At 35.8% G+C, this 14868-nt stretch overlaps 1 protein-coding gene across 2 annotated transcripts in view; it reads left to right on the forward strand.

Moving 5' to 3' along the window:
• The window catches only part of CFAP43 (cilia and flagella associated protein 43), a 103128-nt gene that overhangs the window by 46863 nt on the left and 41397 nt on the right, over positions 1–14868 (forward strand). For both annotated transcript variants that reach the window (XM_032880683.1, XM_032880691.1), the window contains exons 17-19: positions 1330–1477; positions 2192–2293; positions 3050–3127. In XM_032880683.1, coding sequence (XP_032736574.1) covers positions 1330–1477; positions 2192–2293; positions 3050–3127 — 328 coding nt within the window. The remainder of the gene's footprint in view (positions 1–1329; positions 1478–2191; positions 2294–3049; positions 3128–14868) is intronic.

Below are 14868 nucleotides of genomic sequence, written 5' to 3' on the forward strand. Positions count from 1 at the left end.
GAAGAGTAGATCATTTTCTTAAGCTCCTATTCATCCCTTAAAAACCTGACATAGATTTGTATGCATGTGCACACACAGGTAGATATACTTCCCTAGCGGGACTTTGCTTAGACAATATCAAATTATGTAGACTTTGCTTAGATTAAAATTAAAATTCCAAGTAAAATACTGCTTGAGCATATAAATGATGACCAAGGGATAGAGCCTGAAGATGACAGCCTGGACTTTATATGTTGTCTTGTTTGGCCTGTTGTTGGATATCATTAGTTAATGTGCAATTTATTGCTGCTAAAAAAAAAAATCTCCTGGTGCTTCCTATGATTAAAAAAGTAACAAAATATGGGACACTGAAAATGTTAAATATTTGTAAATGTTAAATAAAAGTAAATGGAGATTTTACGTCGTAACAGTTTTGGTCATCACTTATTTCAGAGACTCATTTGAATACTGCATCTTCATGCCCATTTTATGCATGGACTCTGAGTAAAATACTAACTTGTCTCTCATATATAAGTCCTAAGACATCCTGTACAGTAAGTGAACAAACAGCATCTCCAGCAATAACGAACAAATGCTGGAGCCCTCTTTCTAGAAGTAAGGACATTGCCACCCATGGGTCATTAATCCTGTGGACTTCTGACTCAAAACAAAGTAGAGTTTGAAACCTTGGTCCAGGACTTACTAACTTGTGACCTCAGGCACATAATAATACCCTCTCTAAGTCATCTATAACAATGTTCCTCAAGGTGGGGCCTGTAGCAACTCTAAGCTTGTTAGAAATGCTTATTTTTGGTCCTTACCTAAACTTTCTGAATCAGAATCTCTGTGGATGGGGCCCAGAAATCTGTTTTTAACAATCCCTCATCCATGAAGTACTGATATGTCTAAGGTTTGCGATGCCCTGGCATATTGCATGGGAGTAATGCTTCCCTCAATGGCAGGTGGGGGTTACGAGGAACAAATATGACAGTGTGATTATGTATGTGAAGCAGTAAAATGCCTAGTATATTCTAAGGCTCCACCAGAACAATGTCTCTTCTGTACAGTGGCCAAGGCGGGTAGGTACAGAGGACGTGTAGGGTAAGGGTCCAGGGACAGTGTGAGAAGAGGTCACCTCAGAGAGGTCAAGAGGACTATCATGTCCGGGAGCCTATGAAAGGACTCACCTATCTAAGAAGTAGAGTCCTAATAACTAGAGGGCACTGTGGAGAATTAGCCCCATATTTCTTTGTGTAGAAATGGTTAGGTATCTGGAAATAATGCTGCTAAAACTTTTTAAAATTGGATTTTATAGTCCTTTTCTTTCTTTTTTTTTTTTTATTAATATAGGCGGCTTGGAGGAAACCTAGCCAGTGACATTATCCATTATTCCCAGAAACTTTCAATTTCTCTGAGCAACACCATGAATGAGGAGAATGATTATTTAAGTATACAACAAGGAGAGTCCTTGAATTTGGAATCAAAATCTGAACATACAGTTGAGTTCCAATACAGCGTTTGTCCTTCTTTCCTCCCTTCCTTCCTTCCTTCCTTCCCCTCTTCCCTCCACCCACTCTCTCTTCCTTTCTAAATCAGATAATCAGTTTTCAGTAGAAAGGAGGAATGGGGGTGCCTGGGTGGCTTGGTGGATTAAACCTCTGCCTTTGGCTCAGGTCATGGTCTCAGGGTCCTGGGATCAAGCCTTGCATTAGGCTCCCTGCTCAGCGGGGAGCCTGCTTCCCCCCTCTCTCTCTGCCTACTTGGGATCTCTCTCTGTCAAATAATAAATAAAATCTTAAAAAAAAGAGAGAGAGAGAGAGGAGGAATGGATGGTGCAGAAGGGCAAGAGGATTATTTTTTTTTTTTTTAAGTGTAAAGACCCTAAGAAGGAAGAAAAGACTGAGACCCTAAGTACAAATGGCAGGGCCAGGCTTGATAGGCAGGAGCATGTGGTCTGCAATGACAGGAAGGAAGCAGAGTGATTTGGTGAATGTGTGACCTGTCTGATCATTTTTGCTTTCTCAATGAAAGGTGTGGTTGACCTGAGGACAGATTAATATGAATTAAATTAATAAAATATTACATCTTGGGCAGGCAAAACTTTTGGTATTATTTTAAAAATGCAACAATTGCAAAGAGATCCAAAGCAATTATATGAAGTAGAGTGGGAGGAAAAGCATTTTAATTTTAAGAATGTCTGTCTTCTTCTAAGATAAACGAGAATATGAAGCCAAGCGTTGATTCGTCACAAGAGGAATTAGTCCAAGTTGATAACATAAAGGAAATTCCCTGGATACAACAAAAAAGTGAACAGGTATTTATAAAACATGGAGGAGGTTTGAAATAATGCTCTGTACGTGTGCCAAATAGATTAGTTTCCTGTGAAAACCCATTGGAAAGTTAGAAAGTAGAAGGAGATGCCACTGGGCAGAACATTACATCATACAAGTGTAATAACTTTCCTGAAAGCAAACACCCTAATCTAGCCCAAGGTTTTAGATGAAGTTATTAGCTTTAGGAACAGTGCTTAAGCTAATATGAAACAGAATAAACATGTCTAGGGGAAGCCAAAGTGAAGAACGATCAGATACTTCATGTCAGGGTGAATGTGGGGGGCTGCTGCAAAGTTGATTTGAAGAAAACAGGTGGGCCAGGAACAGGAGAAAGGACATGGTGGCTTTAGATGTGCTGGAAAATGACAAAACTAGCAGCTCATGTCTGAAGTTAGCTTGTTAGTTTCACTCAAGTTCCCAATAAAATAGCTGACCGGTTGCTTTTGTCAGCTATTCTCTATTTAATTTTTTCACTATTTATCTTCTTTTCTTTGGCCTTTGAAATGACATCGGTTGCAAGTTGCTTCCAGGGTCACTTGCACAGCAGCTTTGGACTTAAGCAAGGCAGTGCAGGGGCGATATTTCATGTACACTCCGTATTCTTAGTCTTTACACAAGTTGTTTCCAGAGAAGTACTACCTGTGTATCTGTGTACCTCTGTGTGCATCTATCTGCCTATCTGTCATACAACTATAATTTCTCTTGCCTGTTTAAGTGATGTACTTGTTCCATTTCAGGCCATCAAAAATGAGGTGAAACTGTTTTCCAGAAAAAGGAAAGAGATAAAAACAGGAATCAAAGCACTTGCTAAAACTGTAAGTGGTGCGAATTCATAAACGAATATACTGGCCCTCGGTCTAAAATTCCTTTTTTGAACTTCATTTTATCCAACACTGCATGAGGAGCCGTACTCATTTTTCCCTCTGCCAGGAAGCTCGGTTTTCTGAGGTGCTGTAACATGGTGGAATTTGTCCCATTCCACACCATATATAAACAGGGGTTTTCTTCTCGGGCTTCCTGACGCTGGGTCTCCCTTCTTTTTTTAATACATATTTTTATCAAAGTTACATGTATACACTTTTACAGGTTAAATAATGAGTTATATAATTAAAAATAGTGTTTTTAAAACAGCACCTGCCTAACTTTTCTTCTCTATGATTCCTGTACTCCTGAGATAAGTGTTTTCAATTCTTTTACCATTTTTGTTTGGGTATTTACCTTTATCTTTCTAAATGGTTTTTTTAATCCTGTTTTTTCTTGATATTTCTATTTTGGCACTAACTGTGGACTTCCTGGTATGGAAGATGAGTAGGTTCTTTTACACCCCTTCACTACAACATACACGTAAATCTCTATCAGTATGCACACTAGTAGAGTTCCATAAATACTCTCAAAGCTGAGCCACATGGTATGTTATGATTACATTTCCGTTTTTACAATCATATTTTCCCTGGAATAATTGCCTTTGTTTTAGAGTAAGCCTTTCTATGTACCTACTCACTGATTTAGACCCTCTCAAAATGCTAAAAACTCTTCTTAATACAGTCAAATACCTGAGGTAGTCAAGCTGTCAGTGGTTGGTTTGTTTTTATGAGCTCCTTTTCCATCTTCCAGCTCTGGTCTAAGCACCTTGCTCCTTAGACCAGGTACATGGTCTGAGGGAGCATAAGTCCTAGGAATTCCTCTTGTCTATACGTCTGGGAAATCCTCTGCCCCCTGAGTTGGAGCCCCTCTTTCCAAGGCCCAATGCATTTTTCTTTGTTTTCTTGACATCTTCTAGTAGCTTCCTAAGCAGGACTGCTGTGTTGTTGCCTTCTTGAGGACATCATTTATCAGATAGCTGTGCTTCTGGAAAGGTAATGCAGTGTGGATGGTGCCTGTCCCCTTAGAGTTCTACAATGCTTTGGCTCCGTTCTTGGGAAAGGGCATGTGGGAGGGATATTTTTGAAACTTGGTTTTTCTTAAAATTTCTTTATCCTACTGTCACACTCGGTGTTCCTTGATTTCCCCTCAGAATTTTGAAGGCTTGCTCCATCATCTTCTAGCTCTCAGTGTTTGCTTTAGAGAATCCAATACCTTTCTGATTCCCAGTTCTTTCTAGGTAACTAGGTTTTGTCTCTGCAAACTTACAGGATCCTTTATCCCAGCTGTTAGGAAATTTCACAATTATGTACCTTGATAGATTTGATGGATATTTTTGGTTTGCTGGTGCAGATATATTCCCCACCCCCACCCTTCTCAGCCCCAACAGGCTGGCCTTTGTGGATATTATCAATGTGCTATTGTTTCTGGACTCTCTATTCTGAAATAGAGTATTGATCATTTCCCAGGAAAATTCCAAACTATTTTGATAGCTATCACATTATAAAATATTTTTATACCTTAAAAGGTAATTCTCCCTTTACTCTTCTTTTTCAAGTCAGTGAGGAGCAGCGGCAATCAGAGGGCAGGGTCTTTATTCCTCCAGTGGCCTCTTTGTGGTATTATGATTTGGCAGTGACAGCCAGCCCTTTCCTGCAACTACCGATCTCTCCAGGTTCCAGTAACTACTCCCCACCCTTACCCTTCACACGTAGGCGTGGTGATCGCTTTCTGTGTTGCTACCCTGAGATGCTTTATCATGCCTTGTTGGCTTCCTTTACCCTGACAATACTTTTATAAAAGTCCCTCTCCCCAGTTATCCCATTTGGGTGTGTCATCTGTTTTGTACCAGGACCCTAGTTCATTTGCTAGTTTTTGTCTTTCTTGTGTGCTAGACATTGGTGAGCACTTTCTATAAAAAAATTTTTGTCCTTCAGTTCCGGGAAATGTCCTCAAATTTTTCTTTGGGAATTTCCTCCTCTTTGTTTGATTTTCCTTATTACTAATTGGGTTGACTATCCTCTCATAACTCTAAAAGACCTTCCTCTTCTGTGAATTCCGTTCATATCCCGTGACTATTTTTCTATCATGTTGTTGGTCTTTTTTCTTTTGATTGGGGAGTTCTTTTTTATTTTTATTTTTAATTTATATTTGTCATAATTAGGGCTAGTTAAGCTGTGATAATAACTAAACTCCAAAAATAGAGTGGCACAGGGATTGGAAGTTTATTAACTGGTCATTAACTACTCTGTTCCATGCAGTTGTTCAGAGACGCAATGGGGAAGAGATTCTGCTGTCTTCAGCAATGCCTTTTGAGGTTGCCTTTTTTGAGCTCAGCACAGTCAGCTGGGAGGGAGAACAAGCACAGAAGTGTGCAAGGGGAAAATCTAGAGCTGGCTTTATTATCAGGTTGAACCATATGAAATCACAGTTTTATATGGTTCAACCTACAAATACTACAAATATTTTTGTCTTCTGCCTTACCTTTTACAATGTGCCTTTTAAAATGCAGAATTTAAAAAAATAAATAAAAAATTAAAAATAAAAATTAAAAAAATAAAAATAAAAAAATAAAATGCAGAATTTATAAGTTATGATCCAAATGTACTGATATTTTATTTAGAGCTTTTGTTCTGTATATCTGATTTTAAAAAGGTCTTCGAAAGTCTCATAATTTTTTTTCTAATACTCCTTTTATTTCACCTATAATTTATTTTCATGAGTGGTATGAGGTATGGATCTAAATTTATTTTTTCAAATGACTAGCCCGTTTCGCCTGTGCTTTTTATTGAATGTACCACCTTTTCTCCAATGACTCGGAGTACTTCCTCTGTCAATCCCTGGATTCCCATATATGCACTATTGTTTCTGGACTCTCTATTCTGAAATAGAGTATTGATCATTTCCCAGGAAAATTCCAAACTATTTTGATAGCTATCACATTATAAAATATTTTTATACCTTAAAAGGTAATTCTCCCTTTACTCTTCTTTTTCAAAAAAGAAAAATGTTGTCCTTTTTTTTGCATATTTATTTTTCTATTTGAATTTTAAGATTGGTTTGTCAAGCTCAATGTAAAACTCTGATCTGACTTTGAGAATACATTGCTTACCTTTGACTTGGGTAAGAATTTATTTGCTATTTCTGAAAGTTTATATATACATAATATATATAAAAATATATGATATAAATCTTTAAAATATTTTATTTAAACTCAATTTAGTTAATACATAGTGTATTATTAGTTTCAGGGTGGAATTTTGTGATTTATCAGTTGCATCTAATGCCCAGTACTCCTTACATCAAGTGCCCTCCTTAATACCCATCACCCAATTATCCCATCCTTCCACCCACCTCCCCTCCATCTACCCTCAGTTTGTTTCCTATAGTTTCCTATAGTTAAGAGTTAAGAGTTTGCCTCCCTCTCTGTTTTTAAAATTAAACAAACAAATAAATAAAATAATAAATAAATAAAATAAGGATTTTATTTATTTATTTGACAGAGAGAGAAATCACAAGTAGGCAGAGAGGCAGGCAGAGAGAGAGGGGGAAGTAGCCTCCCTGCTGAGCAGAGAGCCCGATGTAGGCCTTGATCCCAGGACCCTGGAATCATGACCTGAGCCGAAGGCAGAGGTTAACCCACCAAGCCACCCAGGTGAAATCAAATAATTACCTTTCTCTGACTAATTTCTCTTAGCATAATACCCTTTAGTTCCATCCATGCTATTGCAAATGGCAAGATTTCATTCTTTTTAAAAATTTATTAACATATAATGTATTATTTGTTTCAGGGTTACAGGTGAATCATCAGTCTTACACAATTCACAGCAATCACCATAGCACTCTTTAGATGGCTGAGTAGTATTCCATTTTATATATACACCACTTCTTTATCCATTCATCTGTTGATGGTCATCAGGGCTTTTTCCATAGTTTGGCTTTTGTGGACATAGCTGCTATAAACATTGGGATGCATGTGTCCCTTCAAGTCACTATTTTTGTATCCTTTGGATAAATACATAGAAGTGTAATTTCTGGGTTATACAGTAGTTCTATTTTTAACTTCCTAACGAAGTTCCATACTGTTTTCCAGAGTGTCTGCACCAGTTTGCATTCCCACCAACAGTGTTAGAGGGTTCCCCTTTCTCCATATTCTCACCAACACTTGTTGTTTCCTGAGTTGTTAATTTTAGCCATTCTGACCAGTGTGAGGTGGTATCCCCTTGTGCTTTTGATTTGTATTTCCCTGATGCTGGTGATATTGAGCATTTTTGTGTGTGTCTGTAGCCATTTGTATGTATTCTTTGGAGAAATGTCTGTTCCTGAATTCTCTCCATTTCTTGACATCTGTTTTTTGGGTGTTTGATACATTCTTTATAGATCATGGATATTAGCCCTTTATCTGATAAGACATTTGCAAATATCTTCTCCCATTCCTTAGGTTGCCTTTTAGTTTTGTTGTTTCCTTTGCTGTGCAGAAGCTTTTTATATTGATGAAGTCCTAATAGTTTATTTTTCCTCTTGTTTTCCTTGCTTTTGGAGACATGTCTAGTAAGAAGTTGCTGCAGCCGAGGTCAAAGAGCTTGCTGCCTGTGTTTTCCTCTAGGATTTTGATGGATTCCAGGCTCATATTTAGGTCTTTCATCCATTTTGAGTTTATTTTTGTATATGGTGTAATAAAGTTGTCCAGTTTCATTCTTCTACTTGTGGCTGTCCAATTTTCCCAACACCCATTTGTTGGAGAGACCATCTTTTTTCCATTGGATAGTCTTTTCTGCCTTGTCCAAGATTAGTTCACCATAGAGCTGAGGGTCCATTTAGGGGTTCTTTATTCTGTTCCATTGATCTATGTGTCTGTTTTTGTGCCAGTACCATACTGTCTTGATGATGACAGCTTTGTAATACAGCTTTTAGCCTGGAATTGTGATGCCTCCAGCTTTGGTTTTCTTTTTCAACATTACTTTGGCTATTCAGGGTCTTTTCTGGTTCCATACAAATTTTAAGATTGTTTGTTCCAGCTCTGAGAAAAATACTGGTGGTATTTTGATAGGGATTGAATTGAAGTGTAGATTGCTTTGGGAAGCATAGACATTTTAACAATATTTATTCTTCCAATCCATGAGCATGGGAAGCACTGGACTGGACTCTTGTTTGTTGGGAGATTTTTAATTACTGCTTCAATTTCCTTGCCAGTTATGGGTCTGTTCAAGTGTTCTATTTCTTCCTGGTTCAGTTTTGGTAGTTTATATGTTTTTAGAAATGTATCCATTTCTTCCAGATTGCCTAATTGGTTGGCATATGATTGCTCATATATTCTCTTATAATTATTCACATTTCTTTCATATTGGTTGTTATCTCTCCTCTTTCATTCATGATTTTATTGATTTAGGTCCTTTCTCTTTTCTTTTTTGTAAGTCTGACTAGGGGTTTATCAATCTTATTAATTATTTCCAAGAACCAGCTCCTAGTTTCATTGATCTGTTCTACTGTTTGTTTGTTTTTTTTAAGTTCCTACATCATTGATTTCTGCTCTAATCTTTATTATTTCTCTTCTGCTAGATTTAGGCTTTATTTACTGTTCCTTTTCCAGCTCCTTTGGGTGTGAGGTTAGGTTGTGTATTTGAGATTTTTCTTGCTTCTTGAGAAAAACTAGTATTGCTATATACTTCCCTCATAGGTCCGCCTTTGCTGCATCTGAAAGATTTTGAACTGTCATGTTTTTATTCTCATTTGCTTCCGTGTGTGTTTTTAATTCTTTAATTTCGTGGTTGACCCATTCATTCTTTAGTAGGATATTCTTTAACCTCTGTGTACTTATTGTCTTTCCAAATTTCTTCTGATGGTTGACTTCAAGTTTCATTGCACTGTGGTCTGAAAATATGCATGGTATGATCTCAGTCTTTTTGTACCAGTTTAAACCTGACTTGTGACCCATTATGTGATCTATTCTGGAGAATGTTCCATGTGCACTCAAAAAGTGTGTGTATTTTGCTGCTTTAGGATGAAATGCTCTGAAGATAACTGTTAAGTCGATCTGAACCAGTGTGTCATTCAGAACCCAACTTTCCTTATTGACCTTCTGCTTAAATGATCTGTCCATTGCTGTGAGTGGGGTGAAAGTACTCTACTATTATTGTATTATTATCAATGGATTTCTTTAATTTTGTTATGGATTTGTTCATATATTTGGCTGCTCCCAAGTTAGAGGAATAAATATTTACAATTGTTAGATCTTCTTCTTGGATAGACCCCTTTATTTGGATATAGTGTCCTTCTTCATCTTTTATTACAGTCTTTGGTTTAAAATCTAGTTTGAGGTAAGAATGACTACTCCAGCTTTCTTTTTATGTCCATTAGCATGATAAATGGCTCTCCACCACCTCATTTTCAATCTGGAGGTGACTTAGGGTCTAGAATGAGTGTTTTATAAGCACATATTGATATGGGTCTGATACCCTATGCCTTTTGACTGGAGCATTTAATCCATTTACATTCAGAGTAATTATTCAAAGCTATGATTTTAGTCCCATTGTATTACCTGTAAAGTTGCTAATCCTGTTGATTGTCTCTGTTCCTTTCTGGTCTTTGTTACTTTTGGGATCTCTCTCTGCTAAAAAGGTCCCCTTTAATATTTCTTGTAGGACTGGTTTAGTGTTCACAAATTAGTTTTTGTTTGTCTTGTAAACTCTATCTCTCTTATTCTAAATGACAGCCTTGCTGGATAAAGTATTCTTGGCTGAATATTTTCCCCATTTAGCATGTTGAATATATCATACTAGCCCTGTCTGGCTTGCCAGGTCTCTGCAGACAGGTCTGCTGCCAGCCACATGTGTCTACCCTTAAAGGTTAAGGATCTTTTGTCCCAAGCTGTTTTCAGGATTTTCTGTTTATCTTTGTAAATTGCAAACTTCACTATAATATGTTGAAGTATTGACCTATTTTTTTTTTTTTTAATTTGGGTTGATTTTGAGGGGAGTTCTCCATGCTTCTGGACTTGAATGCCTGTTTCCTTCTCCAGATTAGGGAAGTTCTCAGCTATAATTTGTTTAAATAAACTCTCTGCCCTTTTTTCCTGCTCTTCATCTTCTGGGACTCCTGTAACACGGATATTATTTCACTTTGTGGAGTCACTGAGTTCCCTAAGTCTGCCTTCATGGTCTAATAGTTTTCTTTCCCTCTTCTTTTCAGCTTCATTATTTTCCATAATTTTATCTTCTCTATCACTGATTCGCTTTTCTGATTCATTCATCTTCATTTTTATGGCCTCCACTTAGGACTGCATTCAGTTATAGAGTTTTTAATTTCAGTCTGACTAGATTTTAGTTCTTTTATCTCTGTAGTACTGGACTCTAGCATCTTTTATGCTTTATTCAAGCCCAGCTACTATCCTTACAATTGTTGCTTTAAATTCTTGTTCAGACATTTTACTTATATCTGTATTGATTAAGTCTCTGGCCATGATTTCTTCCTATTCTTTCTTTTGGGGTGAATTTCTCCATCTTCCACAGTTCATTTTTCTGGTTTGTAGATGTACAGCTTTCTTCTCTATAAGACTTCTGACCAATTTCATGGGTGTTCAGAATGATCCAATCTTTATCTCTCTGTGTTCCAGTGAGGAAGCAGGTTAGAATCACCCTACTACTCCACCATCTTACCACTCCCCCTATAATATAAATCTTACATATAATATGTATTATATAAATTTAATATTTATATGTAAATAAATATAGGTCTATTCAATTAAAAATTCTTCAGTGACATTTTAGTCTAAAAGTGACTGTTTAATTTTGTTGTTAGGTTTATTTTAGATATAGTTTTGGGTTTTTTTGCTTTTGTGAATGGAATATTTTTCTATTACATTTTCTTTTTATGTTCTTTCTTTTTTAAGACTTTATTTATTTGACAGAGAGAAAGAGAGAGAACAAGCAGGGGGAGTGGCAGGCAGAAGGAGAAGCAGACCCTCCACTGAGGAGGGAGCCTGATGCAGGGCTCAATCCCAGACCCTGGGTTCATGACCTGAGCTGAAAGCAGAGGCTTAACCAACTGAGCCACACAGATGCCCTCTATTGCATTTTTAATTGGCTACTACTAGTATATATGAATGTTACTGATTTTATCTTTTATATATGATCACCTTGCTAAATTCTCTTTTTAGTTCTGCTCTTTTGTCAATTGTTTCTCTTGGATTATGTAGGTAAACTATCATATCTTCTGGAAATCATGTGTCTTATTAATTTTTATGCTTCATTTCTTTCTTGTCTTATGCCAAGGGCTTCTAACAGGATAGTGGTCATGAGAGTGGACATGCTTATCTTCTTCCCAAACTTAATGGGAAAGTTTCTAACTTTTAAGTGTGATACTTGCCTCAGCATCTGTTAGATATCCTTTCACAAGTAAAATTTCTTTCTATCCCTTGTTACTTAGGAGTTTTTATTGTGAATTTTGGTGCAAACTTTATCAAATACCCTATATTCCTCCCATAGACATTGGTCATTTTACACCAGATTCCGTTTGCTAATATTTTGTTTAGTATTTTTGTATCTCTTATCACAAGTAATATTGTTTTCTTGTACTTTCTTTGTCTAATTATGATATCAGGCTTATACTAGTCTTAACAAGTGATTTGAGTAGTTTTCCCCCTCCCCATGCTTTGGAACAGTTTGTATAAAGTGTGAATTTGGGGTGCCTGGGTGGCTCAGTGGGTTAAGCCTTTGCCTTCAGCTCAGGTCATGATCTCAGGGTCCTGGGATCGAGCCCCACATCCATCCGAGCTCTCTGCTCAGCGGGGAGGCTGCTTCCCCTTCTCTGCCTGCCTGCCTCTTTGCCTACTTGTGATCTCTCTCTCTGTCAAATAAATAAATAAAACCTTTAAAAAAAAATGAAGTGTGAATTCTTTTTTTAAGATTTCATTAAAAAACAAACAAAAACTCACACAAGCATATAAAATCATCTGTGCCTGATTTCTGTTACAGGAGTTGATTCTTTGTTTCAAGTTTTTCTACAGTCATTAATCTTGTCAGGTTTTCTATTTCTTTTGAAGTATAGATTTGATAAATTATGTTTTCTTAGAAAATTGTCTCATCTAGATTTTAAAATATATAAATGTGTATAATATTCTAATCTCAAGTCTTTTCTGATTTTTCAGTTATAGCTTTCTGTTCCTAATTGTATATTTATGCCTTTTATCTTTTTTTATCACACTTTATAATAGCATTTCTATTTTATTAATATGGCACAGTTGTGTTTTTTATGGCACAGTTTTTATTGATGTGACTATTATGATAAGAGAACATTATATATAAATTTATACCTATACATTTAACTCTTTTAGGGTTTTAGCAATTGAGAATTTTATTTGTTCTTCCCTAGTTCCATCAGGTTTATTTGTCCTCATTTTGTTACTTTTTTGAGTTGAGAACTTGGTTTATTTCCTATTGTTTTCCAATGTGTGAGAGGCTATAAATATACCTTTGAGTACCACTTTGACTATATTGCATTGATTTTGATAATTAATTTCCTAATCTTTCCTTAGTTGTAAACATTTGTAATTCCATTTTGAACACATCAACCAAAGGGTTTCTTAGAAGAGTGTATGCATCTGTCTGTTTCCATTTTTCAGATTGCCTTGTATATTATTATAGATTGTTTTACATATCTTTTTTTTTTTTTTGCTAACTTTGAAATTTATTTCACTGTAGTCAGTAAATAAAACTTGTTGAAATTATCTTTGTAGCATTGTATCCAGTTGCTTTTTGTAACCCTGTGACTATTCCATGTGCATTGTAAAGAATGTTTTCTCTGGGGTTTTTTTTGTTTTGTTTTTGGTTTTTAATTTCCTATTAGATCAATCTAATTGTTTCAAGTTCTTTATATTTATGTTTCTGCTATTTGAACTGCTATTTTCTAGGATTTGATTAGCAGTGTGTCAGTTTATCCTTGTATTTCTATCAATATTTATAGTAGATGCCCAAATGTGCACAAGAGAGCTCCTCAATAAATTATTCCTTTATCCTAATGAAATATCTGTCTTTTTCTCTTTTAATGTTCTTAATCTACATTTTGGTTTTTATATTAACTTTTGCTATATTTCTTTTTGTTGTATTAATTTTTTTGCTATGTATTTCACTTACTTATATACCTTTTTCCATTCCTTTATTTCCAACTTTCTTTTGTCTGGTAATTAATATACAGCTGGATTGGTTTTGTAAATCATGTCTGAGCTTTTTAATAGGTGAGTTTAGGCACATTTATTGTGATTATTGATATGCTTAAAATTATTCCTGCCATTTTATTTTTGGTTTTCTATTTAACATATTTTAAACTTATTTTTCCCCCTTTTCCTATCTTCTTGGATTGTTCATACATTTTTTTTTATTATTGTTCTATTTTTCTTTACTATTTTGGAAGTGGTAATTCTATTTCTATCTTTAAAATTTCAACTCACATACTTGACTTTCTATTTTTCTGTGTGATCTGGTGCCTTCCTAGTCAATGGAAGAGCACAGCAGCTCTGTCACCTGGAATCTTAATCCCATCCTGAATGTCCTGAATCAGAATATGTTCTTTAACAAGACCTCCAGGTGATTCTTGGCACATTAAATTTGGAGAAGCTCTGGTTTAGAGTGTATCACACCATATTCACTCTTCATATAAGACAAGACCCTCAGTGTATTATTATTAGCTTTTACTTTTTCAGTTTCCTCTGTTTCCCTCACCTTCTCTTAATGATATCATTTGGAATGATAGCCCTAAATTGCTGGTTTTTAAGACTCTTAAAAACATGTCAATCTTATTTGGATTTAAGTCTTTCTACCCAACCTCCTCTGTATTAAGTACATCCTTAATAATCCTTTCAGAGGTATGGGTATTGGTGAACTTTCTGAGCCCCTGACTGTCCATAAATTATATCAACCTTGCACTTGAACTATGGCTTAAGGACTATAGAATTACAGATTCAAGGTTTTTCTTCCCCTGAAAAATTTGATCCAAAACTATCGATCCAGTGTATTTTTGCATCCAGTGTTGCTAAGGTGGGTCTTCTATGAGACAGATTCTTCTACTTGGTAATATTCTTTTCCCCTTTAGAAATGTTTTGGATTTGGTTCTTAAGTTTCACAACATTTCTGTGTCTAGACCTGGCCCTGATCCATACTGGTTATGCCCTTTTGGTCTCGAGTGTTGATGCTGTATTATGTCTTCGAAAATTCTCTCATTATTTCTTTCAACACTCTGGCCCCTATTCTCTTTATTCTCTTCTTCTGAAGTGCATTTATTATAGGTCCTTCAAGATGTGTCATACAAGTAGCTCTAGTTTTCTTTCACACTTTCTCTTTTTTTTTTTTTTTGTTTATACCTGGCAGAATTCATAACTGATTCTTGCAGATCACTAATTATCTTCAATTGTGTCCATTCTGCTATTCATCCCATCTATTGAATTTTTTTTGTTTCAAAGATCAAACTTTTAAGTTCTATAATCTCTTGATTCTTTTTATGAGATACAATTATTTTTGCATCCCTAGTTACTGTGAAATTCCACTTCTGTTTAACTAACTCTCTTTGTTTGTGTAAAAAGTCTTCTCTTTATTGAATTTATTGTCTCTCTTCAATGGTCTTGTTGTTCCCCAAATATTAGTAGTCTATTATTATTTTTACTGTTCTATGCTTACCTTTAAAATTGACACACTCCATTGTAATT

The sequence above is a fragment of the Lontra canadensis genome, unplaced genomic scaffold (assembly GCF_010015895.1).
Source record: "Lontra canadensis isolate GAN:19392208 unplaced genomic scaffold, GSC_riverotter_1.0 scaffold3, whole genome shotgun sequence".
Taxonomy (NCBI): domain Eukaryota; kingdom Metazoa; phylum Chordata; class Mammalia; order Carnivora; family Mustelidae; genus Lontra; species Lontra canadensis.